This window comes from Macrotis lagotis, chromosome 1, assembly GCF_037893015.1.
Source record: "Macrotis lagotis isolate mMagLag1 chromosome 1, bilby.v1.9.chrom.fasta, whole genome shotgun sequence".
Lineage (NCBI taxonomy): Eukaryota > Metazoa > Chordata > Mammalia > Peramelemorphia > Peramelidae > Macrotis > Macrotis lagotis.
The window spans coordinates 24,129,928-24,157,740 of record NC_133658.1 but is presented as its reverse complement, the minus strand read 5'-3'; the positions used below and the strand labels follow the sequence as shown (position 1 = coordinate 24,157,740).

Here is a 27,813-nt window from a genome sequence, read left to right as displayed (position 1 = left end):
ATAATTATTATCCACATTTGACAGAAAAGGAAACAGACAGAGAATCTAAAAGTCTAAGGCAGGATTTGAATTTAGGTCTTAGAGACTCCTGCCCTTGCACTTTATGGTCTAACATGTCTTTAATTTACCTAACAGTTACAAATGCCACCTGTTCTCATGGTACTGAGAATGCCATGTGAGAGTCACCACTGCAGCTCCCCAACAACACCTGAAAACGTTGAAAGTCAAGAATTTCCTGCTCTAACCACAGGCTTCATATCACTTTCATTTTTCCCTTTGTCAGGCAGGGGCAGGCTCTCTCTACAGATACTCTTTTGGGAAGTGATAGGAGGGCAGGGTCTTGACAGAACCAATAACAAAGTAAGGATACCCTAGGGTATAAAGGGACTTCTCCAAAATAGGAACCATTAGACAAAGGGACTTATGGATGGCAATTCTCCTACGTGAAGGACTCTAAATAGAAACATACAAAGTAGGATGATGAATTGGAGAAAGGGGAAAGAGTCATTCTCATCCTGGCTACTTATTCTGATGCTGTTTAAACTGGGGAAGATCCAGGCAGGTGAGTATGGGGTGAGGATGGGGCAGGTGGAAGGTTCTAGGTTTGGCATAGAAAGTTTGATTTGATGTGAGAAACACAAATAATGACCTCAAAGCCTAGCCTATTGTGGGAGAGACCCTGTCATCAACCCTCTGGGAACTATCAATGTGATAGAAGAACCATTGATCATGACTTCAAGGAACTTCTAGTTTGATAGGGAGACTCAATAAAGACAGAGGAAATAAATATAAAGGAGCAGAGAAGCAAGATAATAACATAGAACATCTGGATAGAACTATTTTTATTTAGGTTTTTTTGGCGAGGCAAATGGGGTTAAGTGGCTTGCCCAAGGCCACACAGCTAGGTAATTATTAAGTGTCTGAGACCGGATTTGACTCCAAGGCCGGTGCTTTATCCACTACGCCACCTAGCCGCCCCCTGGATAGAACTATTACCTTGCTTTCTGTAAAGTTCAAGGGACCCCAATCAATCTGAGTCAATAAAGAAAATGTGCTTAGAGAAAGGAAAATATTACCCAAGAGGGAGGCTGTGCCATTTAAGCAAACTTCCTGGTTTTTGTTCATTTCTAAGCAAGAATTGAGAGGGATTAATTGAGGGGAGTTGTGGACATCAGGGCAATGTAAGTAATGGAGAAATAGGAGTTTAATATCTTTCTTTAATGTGCCGAAATTTCAAAGATTTCCTGACATGAACTTGACTGACACCTCAGGGAGACGGGCAGAAGGGGAGCTATCCAGGCTATTATACCTGAGGAGGACAGGAAGAAGGATCCAGACCTCCCTTTAAGAGACTGAACAAAGAGATAGGGAGGGGGAAAATGAAGCTATACCCATATATCAGTTTGATAAATTATTTTCTTATAACATTATCTCTCTCTATATAAAAGTATATTAAAAATTATATAATGAGAGAACTAGTCTGTAAATTAAAATTATATTCAGTGCTAAAAAAAAGGAAATGGAAAGCACTTTGGTATCTTAGTCAAGGAAATCCCAAATGGGGGACTGCAATGACTCAGCAACAACAACATTTTCATAGTCTTTATGTTATTATAGCCTTATAGAACTATGTCCATTTGGGTTTTATTATTTCACTAATTATCATCATAATTTTAGAATCTGATTCTATCATCCAACATATTAACTATTCATCTAAATTTGGTATAACTGAAATTATAAATTCATTTATATCTATCATAAAAATGTTGAACAGATGGGACCAAGGACAGAGATTTGAGACTTTTCTCGAAACCTTCTTTCAAATCTACTTTGAAACACTAATCACTATTCCTTATGTCCATTTGTTTAACTACTTCTGAATCTACTGAATTGTACAATATAGATTGCTATAACTCTGTCACATACACAGGGATGCTTTGAGAGACTTTGTCAAATGCATGATGGCTGAAGTCCAGGTTTTTTCCTTTATCTTTTAGTCTGGTATTTTTTTAATACAGGAAATGAGTCTGGCATGACGACTTGTTAAAGTCTTGGTGAATTGTATTTGTAGCTTCACTTTTTAAACACTATACAATCATTCTTTTTTTGCATTTTGAAATTTTTCTAAAAGTCAAAGTTTAGTACATTAGAATATTATTTAAGAAAACTTACTTTTCCCATTTTTGAGAATTAGGACAATGCTTGCCCACTCTCAGGCCTGTGGACACTTTTATACTGATAGTCTCCTAGAACTGGTTCATAGCTTCTTGGTTATTCTCTCTACTCGCTATGAGGATCTTACTTTCTATTCACCATGGAAATACCTAGAATTGAAAAACAGGAAAGGTGGAATGACTAGAACATTTTAAAAGACAAGAGAGGATCACATGGCTATATACTACCAGAAATTTATATATGGATAGAATCAAAATGGGTCCATAAATATTGCCATTTCTGCCTTCCAGGAGTTGAGATAGTTAAGCATGGTAGCTGACTCCCTATCAATGTGACAGATATCTAATATTAGAGCTGTGACTAATTTGTGGGCTAGAGAGATGAGGAAGACATGTCTGAGGAGAACCAGGGATTTTGCAGAGGAATTTTATGTGACCCTGGGGAATTCCTGAGTCACTCACTAGGCAAAGGTTGATAGCAGATACACAAGAGTCAAGGTGGGGTTGCCATTTAAAGTGTGAGGTGAAATCCCATTTCCTTTGTATAAGAATAAGTAATTGGGGAGAAGGGATAAGGAAGAGGGACAAATTAGAATCTCAGATGTGATAACCTACTGTTTCCCTTGGGAATGAACATTTAGCCTTTCCCTAATCCTCATCTTTGATGACTTCCAAAGCATTTGACCGTAGTGATCAATTTCCTTTCATTATTTCCTTGATAAATGCCAAGTTGAAGCTTTTAGCTCTTCTTTAATTTTTTTTCTGTTCTCAGCTGTGCTATAAAACTCTATTTTTTCCAGTGGTATTCAATGCAAGATTTAGCTCCTTTTACCTTTCAATATTTCCAATATTTGAATAGGATCATGTTACACTACTACATTCATTCTTGGTTGCCTGGTCTTAGCTCCACAGTTTTTATGTATTAAAAAAATCTGGATTGATTCAGGACTTTCCTTTTTAGTAAACCCCCCAATCCCATACCATTTCCTTCTCCATTGGAATCCTTTATGTTTGTGTCATCAGAATTTTATTTCTAAGAGCAACCCATCTCTCTTAAATGGACTACTTCCATTGAAATCTAGGCCAAGGGATCGAGTATATATTCTGTTTGGATTCTGAAACACTATCTTCTTTGTCTAAGATACTTGTAAAGCTATACCAAATAGTTCATTTCCTTAGTTATCAAAATGATGGCTTCCATTTATATAGTGCTTCACAGTTAACAAAGCATTTGGCATTCATTTTCTCATTTGAGTTTTACAAAACTCTTTGAGCTAAGTATTACAAGTATAATTGTTCTCATTTTATAGAAAAGCAAACTGTCTCAGAGACAGAAAATGAATTCCCCGTGATCTCATAGCTGATAAATTATAGGATCAAGATTGGATGCAAAGCTGATTTCTTTTTTTTTATTTATTTTTTATTCTCATTTTGTACAAATTTTTTTACATTAATAAAATATTCTTGTTTACAAGTAAACAAAATACCCCTCCCCCATGAATATAGATAGACTTGCTTGAGCGAAAAAAGTAAAGGGGAGAGAAAAAAATTGAAATGAAAAAAATAATAATAATAATTGTAGGTCTGGCCAGGTGGCGCAATGGATGAAGCACCAGCCCTGGAGCCACGAGCACCCGAGTCCATATCCAGCCTCGTAAACCCAACAATCACCCAGCCGTGTGACATGCAAGCCACCGGATCCCCACTGCCCTGCAAAAACCAAAAAGAAGAAAAAAAAAAGACCCAAAATAAAATAAAATAGTAATAATAGTAGGGGTGGCTGGGTGGCAGAGCATTGGCCCTTGAGCCAGGAGCACCTGGGTCCAAATCCGGCCCCAGACACCCAAAGATCACCCCGCTATGTGGCGCCAGGCAGGCCACCCAGCTCCACTTGCCCTGCACCCTCCCCCAAATAATAATAACAAAAAATGTGCTTGAGTCTTTGTTCCAACACCAACAACTCTGTCACGGGTGGATCACATTCTTTATGATAAGTCCATCACAAAAGTTACTTCCATAGTTTTCCAACGTTGCCATTGCTGATCGCAACTCCCTCCTTTCTTATTTCTCCACTGCCATGTACTATATTTTCTCTCTCCTTTCACTCTGACTCTGCTGTAGGGTCGCTGAGTGGCACAGCAGACAGATCCCTGGTCCTGGGGCCAAGAAGCCCTAAGCCCCCATACCACCCCTTAGGCCCAGCCTCCACCTGGCCCTATGGTCCTGGGCAGGTCTTCCAATCCCAGCCCCTTGCAAGAAGTAAAAAAGAAAATGTGTTATATCTGACCACTCTCCCCCCATAGTCCATCCTCTCCTCCTTTATTCACATCCCCACCCCTTCCCCTGCTCCCCCCTCCTTCTTACTCCAGATGTCTATACCCCATTGAGTATATTTGCTGTTTCCTCTCCTAGCCATCTCTGATGAGAGCAAAGGCTCCCTCATTCCCCCTTACCCCCCCTTCCATATCATTGCAATAACTCATTGTAATAAAAAAAATCTTATTATGTGAAATATCTTGGACTATTCCCCCTCTCCTTTTTCTTTCTCCCATTCCATTTCCCTTTTTTTCTATTGACTCCATTTTTACCCCATATTTTATCTTTGAATTCAGCTTTCTCCTGTGCTTCAACTATAAAAGCTCCCTCTACCTGCTCTATTAACTGAAAAGGTTCATATGAATATTATCAGTATCATTTTTCTATACATGCAGTTCATCCTCATTAAGTCCCTCATATTTCCCCCCTCTCCTCCAATCTCCATGCTTCACCTGAGTCCTGTATCTGAAGATCAAACCTTCTGTTCAGTTCTGGCCATTCCAAAAGGAACATTTGAAATTCCCCTGGTTCATTGAAAGTCCATCTTTTTCCCTGGAAGAGGACATTCAGCCTTGCTGGGTAGTTCATTCTTGGCTGCATTCTAAGCTCTCTTGCCTTCTGGTATATTGTATTCCAAGCCCTATGAGCTTCCAATGTAGTTGCTGCTAAGTCCTGTGTAATCCTGACTGCAGCTCCATGATATTTGAACTGTGTCCTTCTGGCTGCTTGTAATATTTTCTCTTTGACTTGGGAGTTCTGGAACTTGGCTATAATATTCCTAGGCGTTGGTTTTTTGGGATCTCTTTCTTGGGGGTATCAGTGGATTCTCTCCATTTCTATTTTGCCCTCTGCTTCTAGAATATCAGGGCAATTTTCCTGTAGTGATTCTTTGAAAATTATGTCAAGACTCTTTTCCTGATCATGACTTTCAGGTATTCCAATAATTTTTAAATTATGTTTCCTAAGTCTGTTTTCCATATCAGTTGTTTTTTCAGTTTAGATATTTCACATTTTCTTCTAATTTTTCATTCTTTTGGTTTTGAAGTATTGATTCCTGATTTCTCATAAATTCATCAATCTCCCTGAATTCTATTCTTTGCCTGAAGGATTTGTTCTCCTCAGAGAGTTTTCTTATTTCTTTTTCCATCGGGCCAGTTCTGCTTTTTAAAGCATTCTTTTTGAACTGTTTTATCCATTTGACCTAAGCTGTTTTTTAGCATGCTATTTTCTTCAGCATTTTTTTGGATTTCCTTGACTAGGCTGCTGACTTCATTTTCATGTTTTTCCTGCATCTCTCTCCTTTCTTTTCCCAGTTTTTCTTCCAACTCCCTCATTTGATTTTCAAAGTCTTTTTTGAGCCTTGTCATAGCCTGAGCCCAATTTCTCTTTTTCTTGGAGTCTTTAGATGCAGGAGCTTGTGCTTCCTCATCTTCAGACTGAGTATTTTGATCCTTCTTGGGCTCATTTGCAAAATATTTCTCAATAGTATTCCTTTTGTTTCTCTGCTTGCTCATTTTCCCAGCCTGGGCCTGGTCTTGGGGTGCTTCCTGAGCTTTTGGGGTACTCCCACAAGGGTCTCAGTGTGTGAGGCTCTCTCCTACCTCCTGGTCTGTGAATGACCCTAAGCGTCCCCCTCTGCCATGGGGCTGAGGTGGGGGGGGCCTGCTGTTCTATGGGGGGGCCTAGACTGGGATCAGGATCTGAATGTGGTCAGAGCCCCAGAGTCCTGTTTCAGGGGCAGAGGAAAGAGCTCACAGTCTCTCTTCACTCCCCTCCCTCAGCTCAATGGGCTCATGCCCTGGGGGCACCTGCTTACAGGCTCTGCCTGCTTCTGTTTCCTGGATCAGGGCTGTGGAAAGACCAAGCTGCTTGCTGTGTGCCCTGAGGGCTGGGCTCCATGTGCTTGCTCTGGCAGAGGCACCCCACTGTTCCCCCACTTTGTGCCCGGTGCTCCCCGGAGTGCAGTTCAGCAGACTCCCCTGCTGCTGTGAGCCACAGCTCTCAGCTCCCTGGGGCTGCCTCTGGGAGGCTGAAGTTCTTTGGCTGTGGTGGACCACCCCTCTGGCAGGCTGCCCCTCTGACCCAGGGAGCAGAGACTTTCTGCTCTTTTCCAGGTTACCTTGAGTAGGAGAACTGCCTCACTGGGTCCCTTTGTGGGTTCTGTCTCTCAAAAGTTTAGTTAGAGTCCTTAGCTGATGAGTTTTATCAGAGAGCGCCTAAGACTCCATCCCTTCATATCACCATCTTGGCTCCGCCCCTGAAAAGCTGATTTCAAATTCAATTCTTAGTTCACTCTACCATGCTGATTGTGTGATATCTTGTGTCCCAACTTCCCCTCATTTTTGCTTCAGAAAGCCTCTCCTCCATCTTAGCAAGAATCTAGTCCATAACAGCAATTTACCTTATTGTTTGCACTTTCTGAAAGTTGTAAATGTCAGCAGGGCAAGATAAGAGTTTCTCATTTATTCTGATCATGGCAGAAAAAACATTGTAGTAATTGTCTGCTTAGCCAAAGTCCTTTATCATCACTGCATTTTATTTTCATAAAACTTTGTGATTTGTTTCCAGAACTCATCATCTGGTTCCTCTTTTTGTTCAGCATACAGTATATATTTTTAACAATATTGCTTCCTTTGATCTTTCTGTTGATTTTCATACAAATCATTTTTATCAGACCTCCCATTTCTGATTTGCAGATTCCTATGCAAGAATACAACTTATACACATGCAAGCCTGCTTTCCTTTTTTATTATTTATTTATTTTTGAATTTTGCAAGGTAATAGGGTTAAGTGACTTTCTCAAGGTCACACAGCTAAGCAATTATTCATATGAAGTCAGATTTGGACTCAGGTCCTCTTGACTCCAGGGTTGGTGCTCTATGCATTGTGCCACTTAGCTGCCCCTATTATTTTTTTTTAATTTAAAAAGAATTTAATTGAAGGGCAACTAACACAGACCCCCATTCAACTCCTGCAAGGTTATTCCTTCAATCACCTTTCCTTTTGTCTAACTCTCCTTCCTGTAAACAGGTTGGTATCTTTAGGTTTTTCATAAAGACCAGACATCTTCACTTTTGTAATGTATTACTGTAAGAGAATCTGTGAGATTATGGTAATACCGTCTCTCACTCTTGTGGAAACAAAACACTTGATTTTTTCCACAGGTGACATAGCACAGCATCCCTTCACTCAAATCCAGTTTATATACTTGTCATGTTATCACCTCCCTGATGTCATGGTCTTCTTTGAGAATGAAGGACAGACCAATTTTTAAAAAATTGTTGAATAAGATAAACCATTCTACCAATGTGTACTTGTAAGTTACTAAGGTTCAATGACACCTTAGTGTTAAACTATCTAGTTCATTTTACTATTAATTATTCTTTTTGTTTTGTTTTGTTTTTTTCCAAGGCAATGGGGTTAAGTGACTTGTCCAAGGTCACACAACTAGGTAATATTCTTAAAAAGTTTTTTATTTGAGGCAATGGGGTTAAGTGATTTGCCCAAGGTCACACAGCCAGGTAATTTGTAATGTCTGAAACCGGATTTGAATTCAGGTCCTCCTGACTCCAGGGCCGGCGCTGTATCCACTGTGCCACCTAGCTGCCCCTATTAATATTCTTTTGAATGGATAGAATACCATACCTAGAATATAAAAATATTTGAAGCAAAAGACGTTATGGTATAGTGGCCTCAGAGTCAGGAAAAACTGAATTTAAGACCCTTCTCTGACCCATAAAGAACTCCCAAAAATATATTTCAAAGAATATGCTGAGGTGAATTGATAGTTAACAAACACTTAGCATGTCCCCAGGGTCTGAACTAAGTATAAATACAAAGCCAAACAACACAAGATAACCCCTGCCCTCTAGAAGCTTATATTGGAGTGGGAAAAGAATAGATTAAGCGGAACTAAAAGAAATGTGTTTGCGGGAGGAGAGAAGGTATCCTCATAGAGTCATGGTTGAGAATCTGTAGAATTAAGATTGTAATTGGAAGAGGAAAGGAATGATCATGACTGACTTGAGCATTTCATCAAAATGGAGATTCTAGGAGGAATACACTAAGCAGATGATGTAATCCTAGGGGCACAAGGATGTTACTGGATGAGAGTGTTCCTGGGACACAGTGGGGAGTTCAGAGTTCAGAGGAGAGCCTGGAGTGGGGAGTTCCTCACTATAGTTCTTTATGTAGGAAAAAATCAAGGCAGTGGGAATTATCACATTCACTTGGGAAAAAAAAAGTCTATTAATTGACATTTGATCTCGTCCTAATCCTCTTAAACAATATACCTGCTACTACTTATTGCAGAGTTGAAACAAGAACAGATAATAGGATTTATAACTGGAAGATATGATCTCTTCTAAGTTCTGATTTTGCAGAAAGATAAATTGAGTCTCAGAGAAAGAAAGCTATTTTTCTCTAGGCGGTAACTGAGCCAGACTTCACATCCTGGTATTCTGACTCCAGATTCATTTTAGTTTTAAATTTTCTCCATTAGGTTAAACAGCTTCTGTCACTCACCTCCCTACTGATCCTCCCTCTCCCCTACTTTCTTCTACTTTTCTCTTCCTTGAGCCCCATGGTATCCCTTTGTATGAGACCTTTATATAGGAAGTATCTTACAATGGCAGATACATTTGCTGTATTCAAGATGGGACTTTCCTTTTTGGTGTCCCTTAGCTGAGGGAAATTCAACACAGGAATACACAGAAGACAAAAGTCCCTGGGAGTCCAAAATGAAAGCAGTCAGTATTCCTGACTTCATTTGACTGAACCCTTCCGTGTCTCCTTATTCCTTATTGCTCTGTGTCAGATAAATCTCTCATATGCCACCGTTGTTGTTGCATTCCCATTCTCCTAGTTCAGTTGCACTTCCTCTCCCTTCTGTGTTGTTGTTGACTTATTCTTCAGTTGTGTTTATTAATGATGCTATTTGGCTTTTTCCTGGCAATGCGCAGTCTTGGTTTTTTTTTAATTTAAATTTATTTTTTATTAAAGATATTATTTGAGTTTTACATTTTTCCCCCTAATCTTGCTCCCCCCCCCAGAATGCACTCTGTCAGTCTTTACTTTGTTTCCATGTTGTACCTTGATCCAAATTGGGTGTGATGAAAGAGAAATCATATCCTTAAAGAGAAGTCTAAGAGGTAACAAGATCAGACAATAAGCTATCTGTTTTTTTCTAAATTAAAGGGAATAGTCCTTGTACTTTGTTCAAACTCCACGGCTCTTTATCTGGATACAGATGGCACTCTCCTTTGCAGACAGCCCAAAATTGTCCCTGATTGTTGCACTGATGGAATGAGCAAGTCCTTCAAGCTTGAACATCCCTCCCATGTTGCTGTTAGGGTGGACAGTGTTTTTCTGGTTCTGCTCATCTCACTCAGCATCAGTTCATGCAAATCCCTCCAGGTTTCCCTGAAATCCCATCCCTCCTGGTTTCTAATAGAGCAATAGTGTTCCATGACATACATATACCACAGTCTGCTAAGCCATTCCCCAGTTGAAGGACATTTACTGGATTTCCAATTCTTTGCCACCACAAACAGGGCTGCTATAAATATTTTTGTACAAGTAATGTTTTTACCCTTTTCCCTCATCTCTTCAGGGTATAGACCCAGTAGTTTGCCCAGGCTTGTTAATAAGTCTCTGTGGCCAGACTGACCTGAGGAAGATGAGTCTTCCTGATTACAAGCCCTCTGCTCTATTCACTGTGCCAGCTACCTTTATTAGAGCCCCCTTCTACACTAATACTGTTTACAAAATCCTCTCTGCTCTTGCCTAATGCTCATGCCGCAATACTGAGAACATCAAGACTGATACAGAGCTTACATTATCAGTTACATTCTTCTGAAGAAACTGAATTCTTATTGAGCCATTTTGTTTGCCTGGTCTTATAGAGTGTCTCGTTGTTTTCTGAATTGTCTTTCTTTTCCAAGTTTAAATTTCATTTCTTGGGGCAGGAGCTAATAGGATCATAAGATCAGACATTTAGAGATAGAAGGGGGCCTTTGAGGCTATTGAGTCCGACCACCTCCTTTTTCAGTGATAATACTGAGGCCCAGATATATTAAGTAATTTTCCCAGGGTTAAAGAATTGTAGGTGTCTGATCCAGGATGGGAATGGGGAATTTCTGACTCCTAATTCCATGCTCTAGTCACAATGCCACCTAGATGCCTCCTAAGTAGCCGGGCAAAGGAATGAATGGGAGAAGGCACAAGGGTTCTACCCATCTTCCATCTTTCAACTGATCTCCTTTTCTCCTCCCTTCCATTCCTATCCTGCAGATTATCACAAGCATGAGATACAGTTCACAGTAGTGGGCACAAGAAACTCCCTTTTGGACCTCACTATGGTGGACTTTGTGGATGACATCCAGGTATTCTTCTATGATAAACAGAATAGTCAGCTCATGGCCAAGGAGGCCTGGATCTCCCAGGCCCTGGGGGCCAGATTCATGAAGAAGACTCAGCAGAAGTTAGTAGAACATGAGAAGAGCTTCCTCTGGTTTCTGAACAAGTTGGGACAGAATGATACTAAGAGTGACAGTGAGTCAACCTCTCTCTTCTTTCCACTGATTCTTACCTCCCCCTCTTTTTTTCCTACTTCTCACTGAGTCCCATGGTATCCCTTTTAAGGAGATCGTGTTATTGGATTGAGGTTCAGGATCAAGGAGTATTCTAGGGAGAGGACCATGATTTAGACTTCACTGAACCACATCCATTTTTTGGGATACTGGCTCCTCCTCTTCAAAATAGTTCAAAGGGTCTTCGCTTTCATCTTTAGGCTACCCCTTTGTCTACCTTCTACATTTTCTCAATAATTGAACAAAAATTTGAAGCAGTTAACTTTTTGCTCCTCTATAATTTTTCTCTATCATTCTGTGATTTCAATCTTTTTCCCTATTGAATCTCAATCCAATGCTCATTCCACTCGACCGCTGACTTCTAATCTCCCTTTACAGAGAATATGACACTGCAGCTCTTTGTAGTTTGTGAACCTCAGAGGGACAATATCATAGGAAACCAATTTCAGATTGCTCTGGATGGTGAGGATTTTTGCTGGCTGGATGAGATCGACCAATGGACTTTCATGACTCCTGAGGCTGAATTCTTCAAACCTATATTGATGAGTGCCTCCTGGGCTGACCAGAAAGCATCCTACATGCAGGAATATTGTTATGGAGTCATGAAAAAAATCCTGCAGCATCCAGGCAGAAAGAAGGATGGTAAGTTTCTGCTCCTGTCTATCCCCAATGAGTTGGTCCTTCCCATCTCTCCTTTTTTAGGTAGTAGCTGATGCCTCCATGAAGGAAATCAATAAACTGAGGTTTTAGTCTTGGCTATATCTCTAATTACTTGAGAAAATGTAAAGGCTTGTTGTTCTGTATGCTTTTACTCAGCATTGGAACTGGCTCTTGTATACCTGTTTCTTCCCCAGAAACCAGTCCTTCTGTTAGAAATGATTTGGGAAGGAATTCCTTTCATTTTTTTTTTAGTTTTTTGCAAGGCAAATGAGGTTAAGTGGCTTGCCCAAGGCCACACAACTAATTATTACCTAATTACCTAATTATGAAGTGTCTGAGACTGGATTTGAATTTTTTTTTCTTTACAATTTAAAGGATGAAGTACTCACTTAGCTAAGTCACAATGTTATTAGTCATTGTGCTTTTGGTAGTAAGGGAGCTCCAGGGAATGCCTGGATAATTGAAATCACACATCACTGTTAAAGCATGTCTCTATACAGACTTTGGGGGAGAAGTTTGTGATCCTGATGGTCTCTGATCCTCATCATTGAAGGAATAAGCACACATATGAAATCATGGATTTGTGCGCTGGGTAATATCGAAATACCGAAGATAATTCTGGAATTTAACTTATTGTTATTGGGAAAAGATCCATTGACTTCTTGTTAGCTTAAAAATCTGATAACATTATTGAGTATCAACAAACATTGAATGATGGCCTACTGTGTAAGGGGAGAGTGGAGCAGTATAAAGTGAGTATGGAAGGAGTATAGATTGAAATTACTTTGTCTTGCCTTCAAAGACATTGAGTCTTCAAAGACATGCTGAGTCTTAAGTGCTATGACAATAAGGAAATTGAGAAATAGAAAATAAAACACGGAGATTTGCACTCACTGTCTTGTCTGACCTTTGTCTTCAGTGCCCCCTGAAGTCACCGTGTTATATCATGAATCTATGGATGGTACCATCATCCTGTCCTGCTCTGCCACAGGATTCTACCCCAGTTCCATTCTGTTACACTGGCAGAAGGGTAGGGACATAATTAATGCAAGGAAGGAGAGTTCTAGCAGCCCTCTGCCCAATGCCGATGGTACCTTCTACCAGAGAATCACCATTGAGCTACCATCGGGGGACACAGGGACCAATTATGATTGTGTGGTGGATCATACTGGACTAGGAACACCAAAAGTATTTCCTGGTGAGTGCCTGCCTTGAACCTGTTGGTCTGAAACCCAGGAAGATAAGGAATAAACTATTTCTGACCTCTGCCCTTTCCCTAGAATGGAGCTATGGGGTGGGTTCCATTTGGTGTACTCCCTTTTACTCCTGCCAGTGCCAATCAGCCTATTTTCCTCCTTATCCTTGAAGATTCTCACCCCTATTAATCATATGCTCTTTACTCCTACCCCTTAGTACCTGCGAAACCCCTGAAGAAGAGGACTTGGATAGTGACACCCAGCATTCTGGGTGCTGTCATCCTGTTGCTGAGCTGCATTGTGTCCTTTATCTACTGGAAGAAGACAAACACAGGTGTGTGTCAGAGGAGAGAGGGAATAGGACAAGAATGGTAGGTCAAAAGGGAATGGAAGAAATCCGGACTGACCGACAACTCTGGAACAACTCTGACGAGCGGGCAAGTTGCCATGGAGGACTCACCACCTCCTATGGCAGCTTACTGAACTACCTTAATTGTTATATTTTTTTCTTACACCAAATCAAAGTTTCTCCTTTCTCTTTTAACCTCTGATGGTTTGCACCCATGACTCCTGGTTCTATCCTCTTGCACCACATCTAGTCCCTCTTCCATATGGCAGCTTTGCCAGTACTTAAAGTTAGTTATCAGACCTTTTCTAAATCTTCTCTTTTGCAAGCTAAATGCTGAATCTTCTTTCCCCAAATCACAGAATTTGAAAGCTTTAAGATAAGATGCCTCATTGTAATCTGCATGAGAAAAGAATTGTTCAAATCCTGCTCAAATGGCATGGTGTCTAATGCTCTCCCTATCTAGGTAGTTGCCAACATCCTTCCTAAAATGTGGCACCAGGACTAACACTCCAGGTGGGGTATGATGAGGCAGAGGACTGTGGGATTGTCACCTCCCTCATTCTGCATATTAATTTAGTTTGACATAATAGTCACTTTTTTCAACTGTGATGCTTGCAATCTAGTTCCAGTCTTGGATTTTTTTACACAAATACTATTGTACAGTCATCCCTCCCTAACATGCTATTAGAAGCTATATAACTGATTTTTAAAATCCAAATGATGGATTTTTTCCATTTAATCCTATTATATTTCATCTTATTAGCTTTAATTCATCTTTCTTTCCTGTTTTGATCTTTTTGTATCCTGACTGTCATTGGCATAAGATCTCTCCCTTTCTGCCAGTTGATAAAAATGCTAGATATGATGTCATTCATCTCATTGATTAAACAATACTGAAGATCATAGGTCCAGAGTTAGAGGCGTGAGTCCAATTGGCAGAGAACTTGGTCCTATCCTAAGGGCCCCACAGATCTGCTTGGGGAGAAATAGTCCTCATGCATAGCCAGCTCCCAATCTGATTTGCAAAATGCACAGTCTCTGTCTCTGGGAAAGAGATATTATCTCAGATTTTGAGATAAGTTATCATTCTTCCTACAGATGGGCATGTGGGAGGCACTTTTCTAGATCCTCTCTAGATTTAACCTTTTTTAATGACTCTAATTGCATTACAGGTTACAGCATCCATGAGTTTGCTGCAATGGAAGGTGAGACACTGTCATGGAGTGGGGTGGGGAAGGGAGTAAAGGGGAGTAGTTGGGGAAGACCAAAACATATAAGATATATCCCACATTTTCCCTCCTTCAGACATTCAACTGAATATTCAAGAACACTAGAGTATTATTTTGGGTTGGCCCCAGAAGCACAGAAGACTAGCTGCAGCTGGATATGAAGAAGAAAAGTATAATTGGAATGATAAATCATCTTGGTGCCAGTCAGCCTATACTCCTCCCTGTCCTCAGTGGCTTCTATCCTCTCTCCCAACTTGGGGACATGCCTCCGTTCCTTTTCTTTTTGAACGGTTTAGAGGCAGAACTCAGTAGTAGCAGGCATTGGGTTTGGAGTCAGGAGAATAGGGTTTAATTTAATTTAATTTTGGACAGCTCTATTAAGTATATCATTATATTGGATTGAAGTTTTTGTCTCTGTAATTTCCACTAGTAGTAGAACTTCATATTCTGCACTCTTAAACCAAGCAAAATACCCATGATCCTTTTCCCACACAACAACCCTACAAATCCTCTTTTATTTTTGAAAGGCAAAAGGGTTAAGTGACTTGCCCAAGGTCACACAGCTAAGTAAGTATTGTCTGAGGCTGTATTTGTACTCAAGTCTTTCTGATTCCAGAGCCAATGCTCAATCCATTGCATCCTCGAACTGCCCTAGTACAAATCCTTAAAGGACTTAATACCTTTTGCCTTAACTCTTTTTCCCCTGGGCTAAATTTTTCTTAGTGCTTTCATGCTTACCAATTATCTCACCATCTCATTATCTTTCAAACTATTCAATAACGTTTCCTCATGGTGATACAGAATTAACACAGTCTTAACAGACCTAATAGAATAAAGGATGGGGTGCCTGACATCTCCACCATTCTACATGTTGTTTCTCTCAATGTTGTCCAAGATGACTTCAAGTATTTTATCTGCCATGTCACTCTTTTGACTCGTAAATGGCTTAATATTCTCTAAAATCTCCCTAATATTCTGCACATCAACTATAGTTTATCATGATAGCCACATTCTTTTGTGTACTTTGTTTTTTTCCAATCCCAGCACAGAACTTTCCATTTCCCCCCCTCTCCAATTTAATTGTATTATTGTCATTTTATTGTCACAGTTAAAGATCAATTTGGATCCCATTCAGAATATTACTTAGTGTTTAGAGTTTCATATCATCTGAAGACGTAATTGTCCTCTTGGACAAAGCCATTGATAAAAAGTGTCAGCAGCAGACTTGGGCTATTCTACTATAGAGATATTTGTAGTCATCAATTTATATTCTTATTAATTCTTTGGGCATGATCATTCAACATCTTCTGAATCCACTTGACTGTGCAATAACTCAGCTAGCATCTGTCTTTCTTGAACACAAGTCTGGCATAAGAGCCTCTGCCAAAAATTTGGGTTAATAATTTCCATTATGGCAATCCTCTGATCTATGAGCCTCATAAGTTTGTGGAAAAAGATAAAATGAGGCTATTCTGGGATAAGCTTTTCTTGAGGAATCCATGCTACCTTGAATAACACCATTTTTCTTTCAACAGCTTATAAAACATCCCTTTTATAGTTCTTTTTAGAAATTTTCAAGAAAACAAAGTTAGGCTTAGAACATTGTCCATTGGTTGAGGACATACAGATGTTGCTTTTGGAAAATTGTGACACTATCTATTTTGCTGATTAATGGATTAATTAGATTTGAGTGCAAACTGTATGTAGATAAATAGAACAAACTATGACATATATGTCAATCCTGATAGTAATATCTTCTTTCTTGACTTTTATCATGAACTCCCTGGATCTGTAATGGCTTTGATCTACAAATGAATCCAGAAAGTAGACTAAAGACAGATTGTGAAGGACTTTGAATGTCAGATGAATTTTGTATGCTATTCTAGAAATATTAAGGGGTCATTGAAGTTTCTTGAGTTGGGCTGTGAAAGACCCTTGAATTTTAAGATGCTCACTTACCAGTTTTGGAGGAAGAACTGAGGAGAAGACAGAATGAATGCAAGGAAATGTTTTAAGTAGCTATTTCTATAGAGTTAGGTTTGCAGAGGTCTCTAGGATACTGGTACTAATGTTTATCTGGATTTTGAGTAAGCGGGAACAGATCATAGGAGTAAAGTTTTAAATCTCTGTAGATCTTTAGGCTATCAAACTTTTGCCTTGGTGATGCTTTGTGGCTCTTGTTCATTCTTTGTCCCTCCATTTGCAGCTATGCCTGGATCTGTGTTGCCCCCGTGGCTGCCTCATGTATTTTAGCTGACTCAATTTTCTTCCATTATTAGCAGACCGGTTTTTATCTATCACTGTCAACTTTACCATCCTTTGGTAGAATTCAGGCTTTGTCTCACTGCTCAGGATTGTTCATTTCTGTGTAATCACATATCTTCCAATTGCCGGTTGTCAGTGTGAACACACTCCCTGTACAATACGACTTAGTACAAACCTGGATAAATAACCCCAGTTGTTCTCCTATTAGTGGCTGCTGCTTAGACAAATCAGTTCTCTGTGAGCAGCTACAATTTGAAAATCTAATAATTTACATTGTCAGAAACTCAAAAGAGATTACAATGGGCAGAAGACTGAAATTCTTATTTACAAAAGGTGTGAAGTTTTACATGAATAAGGGAAGAAAAGGGAGAGTAGGAGTTTTTATAAGAAAAATTGTCTCTATTTCCAAACATCTTCAGTCTTGTTTCTACTGTGGTCTTTGTGTTTCTGTAACCTTATCCATTTCTCAACCCAGAAAAATCCCCCAGCATTCTGAGGTTGAGGTATAGGATCACCCAATGTCCCACTATTTATGATCATTCAAATGCCAACTAAGGTTAGGGAAGTAAATAGTGCCATGCACCTACAGGTCACTGAGGGAGATCTAGGGCACAGAAGCCATTGTGAGGGTGAGACCCCCAACAACTTGTCCTGGAAGATCAAGGATAGAATTTAATGTTGTCTCAGAGCCTGATCTACTCTCCCTGTGCCCCAGGGCTTTAGGTTATGTTCTACCTCAAGTATTATCATTAATTCCTCATATTCATTCACTTTATGTAGCCAATCCATGTCCACATCTTACAGTTTCTACTTTCACAATATCTCTCATATATATATATATATATATATATATATCCCCTTCTTTTTACTTTTACTGTCTTGCTCCAAAATCCCCTGCAGTGAGATTTTCCAGGTTCCCCATAATAAGGGCTCTAATGTAACATCAAAGAAAGAGACTGGGGAGCTCCAAATTGATTATATAAGTAGTTTAGCAATTAAGCTGAGATTCTTACATTGGCACAGTATGGAGCAGCTGCCAGACTACATATTTGGATCTCCCCACAAGCCTCCCTGAAAAGCCCCAGTAATTATGGAAAATAGACAAAGGAAGGAAGAGCTGTGAAGTTGGTTCATGTGATTTAGCTGATATTTTTGGGTTTCCTCTGTTCAGTACTGGCCTCAGGTCCTAGACACTTGGGTGCCATATCTGTGCTGTTTGGGTTAGAATCCCAAACTTGTAGACTAGACTTATATAGCCATGTCCCAATCATACTTTGGTCAGTATGCTTTCTTTTGTCTTTCTTTAATCTTAGTCTCCATTATTCACTGCTTTCATTGATAGTGACTGCATATTATTATTATAACTATTTTCTATTACTACTACTACTACTACTACTACTACTACTACTACTACTACTACTACTACTACTACTACTACTACTACGGCTTTTACCTGTAGAGACTATTGCTAGGGAACTCACATTATTCTTGGTTTTTACTGCTTAAGGAATCCAGATTATAAATTTCACTGACAGGGATCCCACATACACTGTCACTAGACCTTTTAACCACATGCCAGGACTATTACAATTGCCTTTTAAATGTTCTCCTGCCTCAAGACTCTCCTTACACTACTCCATCTTCTGCTTAACTGTTAAAATAATTTTCCCAGAGTACACATCTCACCAAATTACCTCCTTACTCAATAAAGTTCAGTGGCTCCCGATACTTTTAGAACTGGATATAAATTACTTTTTGGCATTCAAAATCCTTCCCGACCTGACCCCTTCTTATCTTTCTAAGTCTCTTCCAAACTTTACAAACGAATCACTTTGCTTTCCTTCTTCTTCTTCTTTTTTAGATTTTTCAAGGCAATGGGGTTAAGTAGCTTGCCCAAGGCCACACAGCTAGGTAATTATTAAGTGCCTGAGGTTGGATTTGAACCCAGGTACTCCTGACTCCAAGGCCAGTGCTCTATCCATTGCACCACCTAGCCCCACCCCTTTACTTCTATATTATATCATAGCTCACCATTTCTAGGCATTGAATAAATGCAAATTGACAGAGAAATCGAAGTTTAACTTCCATTTGAACTATGATAGCCCAATACATGAAATAATGTGACAGTATGGCTTCCCAAATTTGATGACTTGAAGGTTTAAGTCAGTTGCATATTTTTTAATCATGTCACTTGCATATTTTCTATCATTGATTTTGATGACATAGTTATCAGATCTGCAAGTAACATGAAGTTGAGAGCGTTTACTATGAATTCTATGGGTGGGGTCAAAAAAGGTCTTATAGACTAGAATGTTGATATCAATACAATGAGATTACTTTGAATATATATATATATATATATATATATATATATATATATAACATATTCTTCAATTGAAGATGTCACTAAAGAAGTGCAGGATGGGTATGATGTAGATCAACTCACATTATATCATATGTTCTCAACTCCTGAAAAATTAAAGTAGTTTACCAATTCTAATCACCATGCAAATTTATAAGAAACATCCCAATTCTTTAGGTATGTAGTCTCCCAAACTGGATTTATCTTTTTTCAAGGTAAATAGGAAATAAATCATAGAGATGAAGTTTAAAGGTATAGAGAGTTGGAAAATGGGTTACATGTTATATTTGCTACTTAAACAGAACTCAATTATCTCATTCAGTGGCTTGTCCTAAAATCCAGAAATGAGTTGGGTTAGAATGTTTTCATAGCTGATGTGAGTGTTTAGGTCTTTGTTAGCAAAAACAGTCATTGCCTGGTGAGTGTTTAGGTCTTTGTTAGCTATGTTAAGTGACCATTGCTTGGTATTCTGATCTTGGGTGACATAAGGTGGCTTCCCAGGCCTGCCTTTGTTCCTTTTCCTAGGTTTTAGGTGTCTTCAGGATAGAAGCCATCAGTTGACCATAGAGAAAGTAGGAGCAGCAGCAGCAGCAGCAGCAGCCAGTTAGCCACTGGTACCATTGGATGGATTTCATATCTATGACTCTGGTGTGATCATCTGCTCTGCTCCTCTTATTCTATGCCTCATAGCTACCTCTTCTACCCAATTGCTTTCAGGGACTCATACTGACTCAGACAATCCTATCAGGGCAGCAGGTTGCAACCCATAGAAGAAAACTGGGAAGGGATGAAGTTAGCCCAGTCCTTCTGGCCCTGGAGATGAAGGGGTAGGGATAAATGCAGCAATTTCATTTGACTAAATGCAAATAAATTACTCTTTGCATGAGTTATTCAATAGTTTACCTTCAACTTGCAGCAGATTCAGAAAAGAAGACATCAGAAGGAAGAAAACAATATATTTTGATAAGTGTATGAGTTCTGAGTTAATTAGAGTGGAGAACTTTTATAAAGGGCATGCACGTGTGTGCATGTGCATATGTGTGTGTGTATGTGAGAGAGAGAGAGAGAGAGAGAGAGAGAGTGTGTGTGTGTGTATGTGTGGTTGAAGATCAATGATCAGAGAAATGATTGAATGTGATTGACCAGGAGGCTACTCCATGCAACTCAGGCTATTCAACAAAGAACTAACAAGGAGACTCCATCCTCATCTCCATTATTACAAACCTTCCTCTTCCACTAACAAACTCTTGGCCATCTTCTCTGTGAAATCTTCTCCACCCTTCCTTTTAGTTGTCATTGTTCTTTCCATCTTTCCATCACAATTATTTTTTCTTCTGTATTTTTTACCCTTAGCAATTATGTTACACCCTTGAAAGAAGTGATGATCTCATTTGTTGTCTTTGAATTTCAAAGAATAGTGCAATATCTTAGCCATGATTGATATTTAACAAATATTTATTGAGCTAAGTTTGAGCTGTTGGCAGGATGTTCAGGGAGAGGTAATGGAAAACAATTGTAAAGAAGTGGACTAGAACATAAGGGCAAATTTGTTGGCAGTAATATAGCTTATGGAGTTACCTAAATTGTGAGGATTGATGTCCATGGATTAATCCTAAACCACCTTATCAAAGGCCAGATGGCACATAGGCTCAACCTCAGGGGAGAGGCAGAATGGGACGTTATGAAAGAAGCCAAATGCAGTGAGACTGCCGCTGGCAAACATGGTTCAACTTTAGAAATGACCCAGGGAGCTGAGAGGTAGCTTTCAAAGAAACTTTTTTTCAGTGATGTCATTATCTAGTACTAATGATATTTTCACCCCAAGGCCTCTCTAGAGGCAAAAACCGTTTGACTCCTCAGACTGGGGGCTCCATGAAGGTAAGTAGATTCTTTGTCTCTCTTCTTATGGCAAAGACCACCAGGGATAGACATTATGCTTTCCATTTAGAATAAGGATTACCTGGAGACAGGATCATCTCTCTCACTTGGCTGGGGACTAATACCAAGAAGGTGGATTCTTTGATTAGAAATAACAATATCATTTATATGGTACATTTAGATTTGCAAAGAACTTGAGATATACAAACATTTTTAACATCACAACCCTGTGAGGTAGGTACAATTATTACCCATATGTTACAGATAAGGAAACCAAGACAGAGAGGTTAAGGGACAGTTGGGAAGTGTCTAAGGCAGGATTTGACCTCAGGTCTTCCAGACTCACTGGAGTAGTGTTTCCCATAAAAATCCCAATTTTTTTTTGCATGACACATGATCATCTAAGTGGTTAGGCCATTTGCTGCTACCCAGGTGTCTGTAAAAGAAAAATATGACATTGTCTCCCCTTCTCTTGTTTCAATACTTGACATACAGGCGTCACTTTTGTCCACTGACTGCTTTCCTGTTCTTTCTAAAATATTATTTGTTACAGCCTTCCAATACCTAATTTGTCCTAAATATCTAGCAGAGCCATTCGGTAAACCAAGTGTTTTTCCTTTTATTCAGGACTCAAGGCATCATAGCCTTGATTCCATTTGACTGGTGAAACTGCCTTCTGAGGGGGAGTGGTCAGTGGAGACTGCACTTGAGGTTAATACAGATACTTTCTCAGGCAGGGGAGAGACGCCAGATTCTCCTGGTTCAGTTCTGTTCTGTATGTACCATTTCCATTTAATTATACTGGACTTCTGTGCATGTCCTATCTTATGAGAGATCAGAGTCTCCATTTCTGCAGCTCATAATAGTTATTTGGGGCCTTTAACAGAACTTCATGATTTAAAGGGAGCTGTTCAGTTTCTACTAATGCCCAATATGCAGCTAGCAATTGTTCCAAAGGAGTATAGTTCTCTCCCACAGGTAGCAGTCTAATGTTAAATTTTTTTTAAATTTCTCCAATCACTTTTAAAAACATATCTCCATTTAGTACAAATCTGGGTTGCCCAGTCCCAGAAGAAATTCCATAACTTATTAGTTGATTCATAGCTCTCTATGTTCTTTCCTACTTTACATTGGTTTTAAATCAATTCTCAAAACTTCCAAAACCAATATCTTATTTATACAAAGTCAAACTTGCTCATACTTTCATTCTACATGCTTTAGCTTCCATAAATTAAAAAGAACCTAACCTTCTCTATGCCTCTTCATTTTCTTTGCACCTCCTTCCATTATTCTCTTCACAGGTCCTCAAATCCAGTATTCAGACTGCACAACTTGCATTTTCTCTTAACATACTACTTAAGCATATTACAGACTTCATTCACCCCTCCTTTCTTCTTCTTTTATTTTAGCACATATTGTTCACGACTAGATCCAATGATTTATTTAAAACCTTACTTTTGCAGCTAAATAGGCATAGTTCTATTTACAAGTTCTTGGGCAAGATTTTTCAATGTCCCTAATTCCATTGTATACTTAAAATGTTACAGATTGTAATGGTCTTTGTACTTTTGCAAGAATAATTCCTCATCAAGTAAATTGAGAGTCATCCCCCTTAAAATGTACTAATATGTACTCTGGGAGAAAGGGAACAATCATAACTGACCTACCTTCATCATTATTTTAACTTGTTTTACCTAAATTTCTTTTCCTCCCAAGCCTGTAATTTTAACAGACATTCCATTTCTAAATATGCTAGGATTGCCATCCATCAAAGGGGTCTCATCCCAATTTCAAAACAAAACAAAACAAAAGAAGCAAACAAACTTTAGTAACAGTTGTATATCCATTTTCCAATTTATAATGAATTAATCTTATGAGAGACTGATAGTTCCTCTGTCTGATCTCCCTTACTGGGGTTTGGTCTCTGTCTACTATTCTCCTTTAAAATGTTCTAATGAGGGATACAAGGAGTGGGGGGAGGAAGGGGGACGGAACAGTAGGCTCCACATTCAAGGTAGAAACCTTTCCTTTATCTCCCACCTTTTTATGGTATAATTGATACATTTCAAAAGTACTAATGCCATCTATCTCCTTCCTTTGTACTCCTGCTTTGAGCAGGGCAGAGAACATTTCTTTATGGGACATGCGAGCATTTGATTTGCAATTCCTAGATTTATTCCATTCTCTGGGAGCAGACTCTCCTACATCTTTAAATTCTCCTAAATCTTCCAGCTGAGATAATTTATCTATCACTTGTCCCAGAGATTCTCCTAAAATAAAATTTTGACACTGTAACATAGACATAGACCCTGTAGGTCAATCAATTCTTTCTCCATTTGAACTTTCTCTTCCTCTTTCTTATCCAAAGCTTGACATACCTTCCCATACTCGGTTAAAAGAGCCCACCCCCTTCTGCAAATACCATTCCTTTCCTTTCCCTTTTCTATGGTAATTTTAATTTCAGCACTCAGGAGGTTGGGGAGGTTTTCCAACCCTATCTTCACACCAGCCAGTATTTTGAGCCCAGACCTTTGCTAAAGTAGAAAAGGGAGGGTCTTCCCATCCTGGTACTTCAAAGGGGATGAGGATCTCTGCTGTTTTCTTAAATAGAGGCATTTACACAATGAATCCTGCGTGAGGCCAATTAATGTATTGTGATTTTAATGAGGTTCGGATTCGTTCCTGTAAATGCAGTTGAAAATGAAAGTATTTTAATAATGCAAGGCAAGGAATAGATTGCTTACAATAATATTCTATACAGCAAATTATATATATATATACATATATATATATGAGAAAGGATTATTAATACTGTAACAAAAGTAGAAGAGAAAGATAAAGAAAACATCACCAATTTGGGGGAGCACCAACTCTTAATCGGTTTGGCTGGATAATATCGGTTCAACAGCCAAGAGTCCCAAACGGGAGTCAAAGGCAGAATGTCTTCTCCATGGGTGGGATTCCCTTTCTTTTGCTCCTTCTCCTTCTTCTTCTTCATGATGAATGATTGGAGTCTCAGGATATTTATTAGGGGAGAACAAAGGTTTGTTGCCAAATTCAATTGGAAAGGATCCCAGAATTCTTATCATGAACACAGGAAGTCAGTAAGTGTTATGACATTAGGAAGATGTCATATGGGGACACAACATAATTAAGGTCAGTACTGTGAGAAGAGCCTGTTCTTTTCAGTACTGTTTGTGTTTCAAGGAATGGCTAGTTCCTGGGACTCTATGAACGAGGTCAAATCACATAGGACATGTTCCAGGGGGGAAGGACACGTTCTCATACAGGCTTGAGTGAACTTACTTATATAAGAATCTTAATTTCTTATACACCTTCTTACTAATTTAGGTTTCTTCTCTCTATTATTCATGTCTGTTCTTATCAAGTGTTTTTTGTAAGAAAAAGGAAATCAAAAGAAGAGTTGAGTGCTATTTTCTCTCAATAGTTAGCCTTCACCCCATTTGTTTTTTATGTCTAGATCCTCTATCCATTTTGATCTTATCTTGGTAAAGTGTGTGAGGTGTTGGTCTAATCCAAGTTTCTTCCATACTAACTTCCAATTTTCCCAACAGTTTTTATCGAAGAAAGAGTTTTTATCCCAATAGCTGGACTCAGGGTTTATCAAACAGCAGATTGCTATAATCATTTCCTGCTATTGCACCTAGTCTATTCCATTGATCCACCACTCTATTTCTTAGCCAATATCAGACCATTTTGATGACTGATGCTTTATAATGTAATTTGAGATCTGGTAAGGTTAAGCCACATCCTTTTGCACTTTTTTTCATTGAATTCCTAGAAATTTTTGACTTTTTATTTCTCCATGTGAATTTACTTACAAGTTTGGAATTTTGATTGGTAGGGTATTAGTTTTGGTAGAATTGTCATTTTTATTATATTAGCTCTACCTATCCATGAGAAGTTGATGTTTGCCCAGTATTTAAATCTGATTTTATTTGTATGAGAAGTGTTTTGTAATTGTTTTCAAAAAGTTTTTGAGTCTGCCTTGGCAGATAGACTCCCAGGTATTTTATATTGTCTGAGGTTACTTTGAATGGGATTTCTCTGTCTAGTTCTTTCTGCTGTATCTTGCTAGACATAAATAAAAATGTTGAGGATTTATGAGGGTTTATTTATATCCTGCAACTATACTAAAGATGCTAATTATTTCTAGTAGCTTTTTAGATGATTTCTTTGGGCTTCTCTAGGTATAACATCATGTCATCTGCAAAAAGTGACAGTTTTTTCTCTTCCTTTCTAATTCTAATTCCTTCAATTTCTTTTTCTTTTCTTATTGCTGAAGCTAACATTTCTAATACAATTTTGAATAGTCTTGGTGATAATGGGCATCCCTGTTTCACCCCTGATCTTATTGGGAATGCCTCTAGCCTATCCCATTGAATATAATGCTTATTGATGGTTTCAGATAGATACTGCTTATTATCCTAAGGAACAATCCATTTATTCCTATACTCTGAAGCATTTTTAGTAGGAATGGGTGTTGTATTTTGTCAAAAGCTTTTTTAGCATCTATTTACATAATCATATGATTTCTGATAGGTGTGTTATTGATATAATTAATTATTCTAACAGTTTTCCTAATGTTGAACCAATCCTGTATTCCTGGGATAAATCCTACTTGGTCATTGTGTATTGTCCTAGTGATACCTTGTAATCATTTTGCTAGGATTTTATTTAAGATTTTTGCATTGATATTCATCAGGGAGATAGGTCTATAATTTTCTTTTCCTGTTTTAACTCAGCACCATATTGGTGTCATAGAAAGAGTTAGGCAGAGTTCTGTCTTCACCTATTTTTCCAAATAGTTTACATAGAATTGGAACCAGTTGTTCCTTAAATGTTTGATAGAATTCATTTGTGAAACCATCTGGCCCTGTAGATTTTTTCTTAGGGAGCTCAATAATGGCTTGCTAAATTCCTTTTTCTGATATAGGGTTGTTTAGGTATTTAATTTCCTCTTCATTTAACCTGGGCAACTTTATTTTTGTAAATATTCATCCATTTCATTTAGATTGTCAAATTTATTGCCATAGAGTTAGGCAAAATAATTTCAAATTATTGCTTTAATTTCCTCTTCATTGGTAGTGAGTTCACCTTTTTTATTTATGATACTAGCAATTTGTTTTTTCTTTCCTTTTTTTAATCAAACTGACCAGAGGTTTATCAGTTTTATTGGTTTTTTCATAAAACCATCTCTTGTTTTTGTTTATTAGTTCAATAGTTTTCTTGCTTTCAATTTTAATTTCTCCTTTAATTTTTAGAATTTCTAATTTGTTATTTAATTGAGGGTTTTTAATTTGTTCTTTCTCTAATTTTTAGTTACATATCTAGCTCACTCACTCTTCAGAAAATCTCATTCCAGGCCCTTCAATCCCTTAACATTGATGCAGCCAGGTCCTGCATAATCCTTACTGTTACTCCTTGGTATCTATATGGTTTCTTTCTGACTGCTTGCAGGATTTTCTCTTTTATCTGATAGTTCTAGAATTTGGCCACAAAATTCCTTGGTGTTTTCATTTTAGGATCTCTTTCCAGAGGGGATAGATGTATTCTTTTAATACCTATTTTTCCTTCTAGTGCCATGATATCAGGACAATTTTTCTTTCACTAAATCCAGTAATATTAAGTCCAGCCTTTTTTTCTCTTCAATGTTTTCAGGAAGATGAATAATTTTCAGGTTGTCCCTTCTTGATCTGTTCTCGAGGTTTTGCTAATTTTTGATTTTTTGGTTTTATTTAACAGTCTGTTGCTGTCTCATGAAGTCATTTGTTTCTACAGACTTCATTCTTTTTTCTAGAGAAGAATTTTCTTCATTTACCTTTTGCAACTCCTTTACCAATTGATCAATTCTATTTTTGTAAGAATTTTCCATTTGACCAATTGAGGTTTTGAGAGAATTATTTTCTTTTTGCATTTGTCCAATTGAGGATCTGAGAGAATTATTCTCACTTCATATTTATCCAGTTGTATTTTCCAAGGTGTTAATTTTCTCTCCCAAATTTTCAAATTGATTTTTAAAATCCTTCCTGATTTCTTCAAGGAAGTCTTTTCTGTGCTGGAGACAAGATCATGTTCTTCTCAGAGGTTCTAGGTCTCTCTGAGTTAGGGTCTTTTTCTTCTAGGAATTTTTCCTCCTTTCCAATGGCCTTTCTTCATTTTCCTAAGACCTTGTGTTGGGGAGGGGCTGGCTTGCAGAGCTTTGGTGTTGGAATCCCTAGAGGCTTCACTCACTGGGTTTAGTAACTCCACATGGGCCAGGCAGTAGGCGGCACTGGTTGCTTTTTCTGGAGTGTCTATGACCTTGATTTGAGCCCCTCTCCCTTGGCCTAGAGGGGGTGGTTAAAGCTGTTGAATATTTTTATATTTGAACAATGGTGGGCTTTGCCCTAGGGCAAGGTAATTGCTCTCCCTATTCACAGCTGAGGGAGCTCTGCTGCTCACAGCTGATCCTGGGGCAGAGGTGGGCTGTCATTGTGTTTGTTCTGGGAAAAGACCTCAACTGAAATGAAGGCATGGACTCTGAGTTCCTCCAGACCAGAGGAGCCCGGGGATCAATGTCTGCAACTCTCCCACACTGAAACTCACCCTCCAGCCCTGCCAGGAAGTTCCAGAGAGTTAGTGCCACCACCAATGCCTCTGCTCCCCATATGGCCCCCGCCCCTGTGGCAGATCAGGCCATTCATGCTCTCAGGCTCTCATCCTGTCCTGTGCTTCCAGCAGTCTACCCTCTGTACCCAGGCTCTCCCACGATCCTGGAAGACAAACCTTGA

The 27,813-nt window shown here is 38.8% G+C and overlaps 1 protein-coding gene across 1 annotated transcript; it reads left to right on the top strand.

Annotated features, from left to right (window-relative positions):
* The first annotated feature begins 302 nt into the window (after positions 1-302).
* On the top strand, positions 303-27,813 carry LOC141522269 (hereditary hemochromatosis protein homolog). Its single transcript, XM_074235962.1, has 8 exons — positions 303-562; positions 10,782-11,042; positions 11,459-11,722; positions 12,660-12,938; positions 13,154-13,270; positions 14,458-14,490; positions 20,773-20,899; positions 27,636-27,813. Exons 1-8 carry the CDS (start codon positions 478-480, stop codon positions 27,811-27,813), a joined length of 1,344 nt encoding a protein of 447 aa, XP_074092063.1. The 5' UTR covers positions 303-477.

Excerpts from the sequence above, each read along its gene's own strand:
- LOC141522269 (XM_074235962.1), top strand. The coding sequence starts at position 478 with ATGATGAATTGGAGAAAGGGGAAAGAGTCATTCTCATCCTGGCTACTT. Across the intron at positions 11,043-11,458 it reads GAATGATACTAAGAGTGACA|AGAATATGACACTGCAGCTC; the intron begins GTGAGTCAACCT and ends CTCCCTTTACAG. Across the intron at positions 14,491-20,772 it reads TGAGTTTGCTGCAATGGAAG|GCCAGATGGCACATAGGCTC; the intron begins GTGAGACACTGT and ends ACCTTATCAAAG.